The sequence below is a fragment of the Lutzomyia longipalpis genome, chromosome 3, assembly GCF_024334085.1.
Source record: "Lutzomyia longipalpis isolate SR_M1_2022 chromosome 3, ASM2433408v1".
Taxonomy (NCBI): Eukaryota; Metazoa; Arthropoda; class Insecta; order Diptera; family Psychodidae; genus Lutzomyia; species Lutzomyia longipalpis.
This window is the reverse complement of record NC_074709.1, coordinates 2,597,346-2,606,484: the sequence shown is the minus strand read 5'-3', so window position 1 is coordinate 2,606,484 and position 9,139 is coordinate 2,597,346. Positions and strand designations below refer to the sequence as shown.

The 9,139-nt window shown below is 36.6% G+C and overlaps 4 protein-coding genes across 7 annotated transcripts in view; 1 reads left to right on the top strand and 3 right to left on the bottom strand.

The window, feature by feature from the left end:
* LOC129794093 (GPI mannosyltransferase 3) overlaps nucleotides 1-9,139 on the bottom strand; it is a 1,193,052-nt gene that overhangs the window by 755,781 nt on the left and 428,132 nt on the right. The window lies entirely within an intron of this gene.
* Nucleotides 1-9,139, bottom strand: part of LOC129794120 (cytoplasmic tRNA 2-thiolation protein 1) — a 1,132,104-nt gene that overhangs the window by 755,781 nt on the left and 367,184 nt on the right. The window lies entirely within an intron of this gene.
* Nucleotides 1-9,139, bottom strand: part of LOC129794129 (plasma membrane ascorbate-dependent reductase CYBRD1) — a 1,128,201-nt gene that overhangs the window by 755,781 nt on the left and 363,281 nt on the right. The window lies entirely within an intron of this gene.
* Nucleotides 72-9,139, top strand: part of LOC129794057 (epidermal growth factor receptor) — a 74,567-nt gene continuing 65,499 nt past the window's right edge. The window contains exon 1 of the mRNA XM_055834643.1: nucleotides 72-232. Coding sequence (XP_055690618.1) covers nucleotides 145-232 — 88 coding nt within the window. The 5' untranslated portion in view covers nucleotides 72-144. The remainder of the gene's footprint in view (nucleotides 233-9,139) is intronic.

Here is a 9,139-nt window from a genome sequence, read left to right as displayed (position 1 = left end):
CGACTGGCTGAGTGTCAATAGTGCAAGTTTTCACTCGAAAAAAAAAGGTCTAGTGGTGGATTACGAAATATCTGTGCGATAGAAAGTTCACCTGCCATTTGCGGGTATTTTTGTGCCCAAAACTGGTAAAAATTCGGGAAAAAAATGACGGATTACCGCCTTTTTTGGACTCTCGCGATCCTCATGATCGCTGGACAATGCACCGCGTACATCGAGGAGCAAGACATGAAAGGTGAGACCTCTAACTTGGAATTTTTGCACATGATCACAAGCCACAACCCAAGTAATTTGCATTTGCTCTGAAAAAAAAAGAAAATTCTACTTAATAATCCTGGACAAGTGCCAATTTCGCGACATGCGTGATCGTTTTCGCTGAGATCACTGATCCCACTTCTGACACGGCCAACAAATTCCCTGAATAATCAAAATCTCTCGCTCAGCTTCACTCATAGATTGACTCTTGTGATACCACATTGGAGCATGATTTGTGTAATCTCTCCGTGTTAGAAATAATATTTTCAACTTAATGATCGCGACACTTGAATATTTTTCGCGCTAAAATCAACGCGATTGAGTGAAAAGTATTTCTGGGAACTTTCTCGAGAAATCTCTTCAAGCTGTTTGTAAAATTCTTCTCAACTGATAACAACTGCGTTATTTACGATCATCTTTTTACACGCTGATCTTTTTTCTGCTTCACTTAATCCTCCGCAGCGATCTTCACGGTTTTTTGGTTATTTAATGCTATTAATTTTGCATATTTTGCAGATAAGAGGGAAATTTATTGAATCAAAAACAAAATTTTACTTTTCTTACCGATAAGATAATATTGGCAAAGTTATTTTTTTTTCTTGTGATTTCCTTTAAAGGGAAAAAAATCTTTAATTTCTTTGAGTGAATAATCTTGTTTGAGGAGTTTTTTGAGCAATCTTAATGAGAAAAAAAATGTTGCGTGAATGAAAATTGTTACAGAGGAGTTTTTAGCCGCATTTCTTAAGATTTCGGGTTTTTTGGGCCCATCGTAGACCTTCATCAACACCTACCGAATGAAAAAAAAAAGTTTCTTTAAAACTAATTTTTAAAATAAACTTTATCAGACTGTCTTCAAAGGGTTAACGTAATTTAAAAATACATAAAGAAATAAAAGTTTTCAATGACTTTGTTTAAAAAAAACCTATATCTTTAAGAATTTATCTAAATACAGACATTTTGCATTTAATCTTGAAGAGTGTTGCACACAAATAGTATAAAGAGAGACCCTTCTGGAAAGTGTTGGAGTATTTTCGTGTTATTTTCTTCATTCTGATGGACTAAGCCTTCGATTGGGGCCTTAATCTCTCAGAAGCATCAGACGTCTGCTGAGAATTTAAATCCGCCACAGCTCCCAAATTGAAGATTTCTTTCACGTGCACACTGCGGACGATCGTGAGGCGTTTCCCAGCTTTTGACTCGTTTTTTTTGTATTACATAGAATGGATTTGGTCTTTTGGTGGGAAGGATCTCGGCAAGAATGTCACGAAGATGATTAGAGTGTGAATGAGGCTATAGGGCACAAAAGGAGAAGAAAAAAAAACCTCCCAGACTATGGCGCAGAGTGATTAGATGATTTTTTTTGAGAGAGTATGACGATTCCAAGCAGTATCTTATCAGTTTGTGGGGTAATCCAATGCTCTTTGTGATAAGGAACAAAGAAGCGTGATATGTCTCTGAGTGTGGAGGTGTTGAATGGAATGCCAATTGATGAAATCGAGCTTTTAGAGGAACATGTGTGTGTGAAGAACGAAAAATCACCCATCCACCAAGGTTTCAGGTGATCGCGTCTTTAAGAAATGAATGGGAGAAAAAGGTGATGCCATCGTTTATGGACAACACTGTGTGAAATTCAATCAGAAACCTGTTTGCTCGTTCCTCCGCACACCAAGAGCCCAAAAACACGCATACAAGAATGGCTTGAGAGAGAGATCGCAGCCTCGCACACCACTTGGTGTTCCGCCATGATCGAAGAGAGGTGGTTCATTCACGGGAAGCTGCAGCAAATGGACCAACCGCCCGCACCTCGCCATTCCGCTCACCCAATCATCGTGAGATCTCTCATGCGATCTGTGATCATATAAGGGGAATTTTATTTGTTTAAATTGAAAATCGAGAAATTCGACTTTAGGTCTAGCATTGCGATAGTGGAAACATGAAAATCTACTTGATGCTGGCTTTGCAAATAGAGGGCGAAAGTGATTGCATTTGGATCGAGAGTGATCGCAAGTGATCGTATTTGATCTTACTCAACTATAATTTTAATTAATCCAACTAAATTCACTTTTTTTTGCACGTCTCTTAGTCTACTTTGTGATGAATAAATCTTTTGGATCTCCCTCTGAGATCTTGCGATCGCATATGGCAGCAATCAATTGCAATTACCCATCCAAAGTAAGGCAAAAATTTAATTTCTTCACTCTGGGAGAGACAGTTAAGCGGGCTTTTCAAAATTGAATAAATTAACTTAATTGCACTGCAGTGTTTTTCCTCCAAAAAATCACCAAAAGATCACTTAATGATCAAGCATAAAGAAAGATCTCTGGGAGAAGATCATTGATCTTTTGATATGCCCGACATCTTTCTCCTTGTCTTTCTCTCTTCAAAAAGCGCACCACTAAAAGGTGCCTTTCAAAAGGTTGAAAATTAACCAGAACACTTTTGGGTCCAACAAGTTTGTGATGATCATCCGTGGCTTGTTCGTTGATGATCGCCTCGAGGAGGGCCTGATTTCTCGTCCATATGACCCTTGAAGGCCACTCTACGCGTATAATTTGCCGGACAGGTCCCATAATTGCTGCAGTTGTGCGAATTTTTATCCTAAAAATCACTCCTTAGAGGTGCTTTGGAAACCAAAAATATGGTATATATGGGATGAATAGACGACGTTGCATCATTGTTGAGAAATGTTTGGCAGTAAACATGATTTTTGGCTGCAGGGCATTCACAAAATCTCTTGCAAAAAATACGATCAAAGCACTATAGGTAAGAAAAAAACAGAGTCCTTTATAAGAAATCTCCTGAAGGAATCCCCTTGGTTATACTTGATCTTTTGTACCACGAAGGGAATCTTCAGGAGAGAGAGAAAGGAATTTCTAAGGGAATTGACCAGATGTGTGGGAATTGGCTCTAAGGGTTTCCTGCTGCTTTTTCTCTCTCTCAATTATATACTCCCCCAGCATCCATTGATGAGTTTTTGTCCACTGTTCCTGGGGTGAAATGTTGCAATTTTTTGCCTGCCCACGGAAGATTATTCAGTGCCTATCAGAAACCCATACCTAATGAATTAGGAACACATGGTGGCCTTTTGCCCAGGAACTTATCCGCAAAGGAACTTCCTTCTCACCCAAGATCTCTTGGAGATCTTTCGAGAAGGTGTTTTGAAAATTTCTAAAATTTTCTCTACATAAACTCCAAAATTGATGGTATTTCGGGTTGATTTATTTTGGTGATTAATCATAATGTAAAAATCTCCTCTACCGTTTTAAGATCTTGAACAGAATGAGCCTCTTGAGAGCGCCCACGATTTCACGGTATTGTTTTTTCTCTGCAAAAAATACCAAGAAATTTATTTTTATTTCACTGTGAATCTATTTATTTTTCATGTTCTAATGAAGAAACCACAAAAAAATAAATAGACAATTAATCACTTTTAATACTGCTTGATGGAAAAACGTGAAAAATATTACATGCAGAAAAATAAAGATTGAATACTTGATGTGAAATAATGACTAAAATTAGAATTTTTCTTTGGAAAAATTCTAGATATCGTCTGCATCAAGATGTTTGAATTCTTTTTGGTATGTTTTATTAATTTATTGTTTTATAACATAATTATAAAATTATTACTAAGAAGTTCATTAAAAAATTTTTTAGAGCTTTTCATTTTTTTGTAAGAGAGGCGAAATATAAATTGAATATTGAAATAAATAAATAAAATAGAAGTAGGAAAATACCAGGCACCTCCATCATGATAAAAAACAGGAAAATCTCTCTCAGCTTTTCCTTAATACTTTTTGTTGCATCTCAAATATTTTTCTTATTTCCAACATCTTCCAGAATACAAAAAAAAAGAATGCGAAGAGAGTCTCAAAATGAATAAAGTCCTTCTGTTCCGTAAGAAAACCGAAAGTAGGCATTCTTGAGTGGTTCCAAAACAGTAGGGTCCTTCTTTCAAGATAAGTACAGAGATGATTTTCTCTGAATGCGAAGAGGCAGTGTAATCTGTGACACAGAATCAAAATGGTCTTTATTTCCTCATCAAGTTTGGCTTCGTATGAGGGTGGAAATCCATTAGGGTCTAATCCTTTTCCTCTTCACCCCATGTCGCAGTAGCTACCTGAGAGGCCACGTTGGCCTTTTTGTTGAAACCTCTCTATGCTGTATTCTCTTTCTCTGTCCCAAAATTCTCTCTCTCTGTATGTGAATTTTGTGTATTTCTTCCTTCGGTCTCTGGAGGTGCCACTCGACATTTTACAACCTCTCAAGTGGCCAAATGAGACGTGTACAAGAAAAAACAATCAAACAGGTAAAAGGACAAGGGTGAGGGAAACAACCACTTGCCAACCAAATAGGGTTCCTACGGTGCTGTGATAAGGGCTCATGATTTGGGGACAATGTGAATCACTCGAGACGCCCAAGTTTGTCAGCATAGCTTGAATGTTATTCGTTGAACTGTAAAAATTTCCTTCAAAATCTTAAATTGCGTGTAGTTAAACAATTTGGTAGACCTCAAGGAATATAGGTAAAATTAGGTTGGCATGCCAGGTTGGAATTTTTGAAGAGGATGGTTTACGATGCCTCAGTAAAAAAAAAAACATGGCAAAAATTTTAATTTTGTGCTAGAAAGAAGAATTCGGAGCAAAAAAAAATGCCAGGAAATCATTAGAAAGTCTCAGGTGTTGGAAGAGACACTTCGATCACCTGAAGACACGCGATTTTAATATTTCTTGTAAATTAGAAAAAGAAAATACTTGATTGTGCGACAATACGATACAAAGAATAATAACGCTGATCATTTATTCTACAAGAATCAAAAGAAGTTTGACAAAAAAAATTAACCTTAATGGATTTCTTACGCGATGATTATCATTATGTGTTATTAATGCTTTAGATGGACAAAGGAATGGAGAATTTTATTAATTTAAATTGAAAAAAAAAGGAAAAGAATTTTGTATTAAAATGTTCAACACTGATCTGTTGACAAAGAAATAAAAATTTTGAATATATTCCCCATTTGAATGCGATTATGTGAGAAAATTCCGTTGGAAAGACATCCAAATAGAGTCATCAAATGAATATATTTTATTCAAATGAGTTTACTTTGAAGCGCAAAATAATTAAATGGTTTGAAATTTATGATTATTTCCTGAGATTTCTCTCGGTTTTTCAAGAGTGTTACTCTTGAAAGAGCCGCGCGTTCTTATCAATTTGGTATTTCCTATATAAGTAAAACTAGCTCTATAATCTCAAGTGTCTTCGGAAGCAATTAAACGACCAACTGCTGCACGCAGCCTCTCCAAATAGACCTTTACGTGCCGCCTTAAAGAGAAAAAAAAAGAAAACACAAAATAGGAAAACAATTTAGGAAATTTAAGAAATGTGAAAGAAAATCCTTCAAAGGGGGAAATGATACTTTCTGAAATTTTCTTCTTGATTCTCTTTGAGGTTTCGCGACTTGAGGATCCTCACGCGGAGGGTGTATCAGAAGAGGCGACAAATGTAGGCGTACAAGGGAGGCTATGATCACATCAGGGGCTAATTTTAATCATGACATTTAATGCCACTTCTAAAACAAGGTGTGGAAATATCCACCCTCGTGTAAGGAGAAAATTCCCATATCCACAGGGATGTCTTTGACGGTGATTACGGGATGCATCTTGTGCACCATCAGTCATTTGAGGAGGGCACACAAAAGATGATGGTCCCAAAGGCAGATGATGCCTCCAAAAAAGGACCTTCTTTTGCACTTCACAGAACCCATGAAATTCGAGATGAGCCCATTCCCTTCTCAGAAGTGTTTTACCAGCAGGTTTTTTGCTCCGGGGGTTGTCTCTGCGTACCCTTGGCGTGTTCTGTGTGAGAGAATTTCGATAGTGGAAGATTGGAGTTTTATTTCACGACAATTTCAATTCATCTTGATGAGGGCTTTTGTCCTGCAATCTCATTGATGATCTTATTTGATCGTCTTTGCACAAAATGCTTCATAATACTGGCAAGATTTTACTCTCTTCTTGGGCCTTCTTGTGAGAAAATGTTTGATAATTTCTTGATCATGAAACGCGGGTTAAAAATACATTAAAAAAATTGAGCGGGTGTTTTTTTTTAAATAACAGATCGTATTTTGTAATCCAATTTTTAAGATCTTGAAATCTTGATTTCTTATATTTTTTAGGGAGTTTCAAGACCATGTAAGATCGTCTTCAAAACCAAGATCGATAATTCCAAAAAAAAATCTATAAATTTTGAGAAAAGAAAATTTAAATTCAATTTTAAGGGAAGATCGGGGGATGATGGGTAATTTTTTACGGTTAGAAGCTTTCAAAGCAACATAAAAGCATAAATTTCAATGTAGAATTCAATTCCTTTTTGCTAAAATATCACTCAGGTGCGCATTGAAATAGGGAGCTTGTGTCACTTTAGCCTGTGCACTGAGCGGCAAAATTTAATTGAATTTTTAATTTATTGCTTCAACATACACCTAAAAGGGTCGTAAGAGAGTTGAATACCATGGCGAATGCTCTTTCAAAAGGGGACATACAAAAATGCAACAACAGGTAGAAATTCGTGTGACATTTTTTGGGGGATGAAAGACACCATAACAAAAAATCTCATATCTCCCTAAACAGAATGCTACGGAGATAGAAAAGATCACAGAAAAAAAGGAGCTTAACACTGGAAAGATCGCCCATAGAATTCGTTGACTCTTTGACAGATGGTACTTTTCGAGATTTTTTTCCCATCTTCCTCCATCCACCTTTTGGACACACATTTTCAGTGATCTAGTTTTATTTAGAGTTTTGCTGGGTTCTCTTCGCGCGCTGTAAAAAAAACCCAAGTTTTATTCACAATTCTGCGCATAAAAAATCAACGATCATTCACCTCTTTGGGAAGACGTCAAGCAGTGGATGGTTTGTGCTGATCCACGGAGGAATGGTCGAAGAGGGAATCGCAAAAATTGCGCACCACTTGATATTTAGCGAAAACTTTTTAACGTGAATGCAATAAAACGACTATCGTCATCACTTTATGCTCTTGCTGTTCTGGCGCGCATTTTTTTCTGCTATACCCAGAGTAATTTAAGCTACAACGTTGATGTCGAATATTTTGTGTAATACTGGCGGAATAATTGAATGTGTATTCTTCGCGATAAGGGGGGCGGTTGAGTAAACAATTTCTTGTGTGAAAAAAAAAAATGTGAATGCAAAATAACGCTCCTAAATTGCTTGTTGATCCAGAACTAAACAGAAAACAAGAACAAATTAAGGGCTAAAAGCGCTATTGATTACCTACTATTTAACCCTTTCATGGTCAGTGGATCAAACATTCATTTGACTAATTTAAATAATAAATATAATATTTTGATAAATTTGCAAATTATTCCGTAAAAACGATAAGGCAGGCAGATAAACTAGAGTTTTTAAATTAGGAGAACTTGGGGTAAAATGGTGAATTTATGGGAAGTAATTTTTCCTGAAAAAAAAACATAAAGCACAATTGTGACGTCATTGTTTTCATTTTTGAGCAAAAATTTGCTTATTTTTTTTTCAGCAGATTTCAGTGGAAAACGTTAAGTTTCTTTAATGATTTCTTATTGTTTTTAGATTATGTGTAATGAGAGTTTTAAACGAATAAACAAATCTCAAAAACGCCTTTTAGCAGTACATTGAAAACAACCATTTGCTAGCCCCTCATTTTCAATGTTGCATCAGATGCAATTGTCTATCAGCAGCAGAAATCACATAAAATTTCACACAATGCAACATTTCCAACGATAATACAACTCTGGTGCTGCGTTCACCAATATTTTGCTGTTTGGATTTCTTGTAATTTCTGTGGCGGGTTTTTGCTGCATGTGCTCATCGCGGTGCAATTTTGCTTCTTAGGAGTGAAGATACAAGAGCCGGTCTGATTTCCTGTTATTGGCTATCTTGGTGCGTCTTGTGCGCGATTTTCTAACTGGAACTTGACGGAGGGACTCCATATGTGCGTACTTATGCGCACAAAGATGAAAACCGGCTTCAGGTGAATTCCTGCAATGGCCATTTTCAGCCACGACATCACTTCTTTTTCTCCCGCCATCGAGACATTCTCGGTTGTGCACTACATTTATCAACACCATGAGAATCTTTGCGAGATGGTCAGTCAATTTCTCAAGTGTGCACCAGAAGAATAAATTGACTTTTTCCTTCCCAACAAACGTTGACTTTTGGGCTTGGTTATGGAGGAAGTTTCACCGCGAGAGATGCGGGAAGAAGTATGTCAGGAATTGTCGATACGACACTCATGTGTTGATCTGTATGATCACCAGCTAAAGCAATCTTTCACCTGTCTCCGTTCTTTCTTTCTTTCTCACATGATCTTATGCGTTTGTTTGCTTAAACTAATTTGTAAATGTCTTTATGGCAATTAAAATCAAGAATTTTCGGTTAAATTACCTGAATTTTCATTTAAAAACTAGTTGGTAGACCATTTTCTCATGAGTTTTCACCTTTCATTCCTTACAATTTAATTTGATTTTAACCGATTTTTTAACAAAAATTTCTTCACGTTTCTACACAAAGATCATAAAAAATACGCAAAATGTGTAGCATAAAAATGCAAAACCCATTTGTACGTGCTTGTCTTTGGGAGAAATATTAATTTTCAGATAGCCGCACGTGATCGCATGCCCCCAGGGAATTATTGTCCACTTTGCCCATAATTTAAAACACTTTGCAGTGGTGGAAATATTCTGAAATGTTATAAAAATCGAAATGGGTCTCTGGTGGAGAGTCAGAAAAAGCTGCTTGTGTATTCTGGGAGGTTTTATCTGTCTCTGCGTTCAAATGAAATGAAAGAAAAAGAGAATTTCCTCCAAGAAGTTGGACACAACAACGGCTTTCTTGTT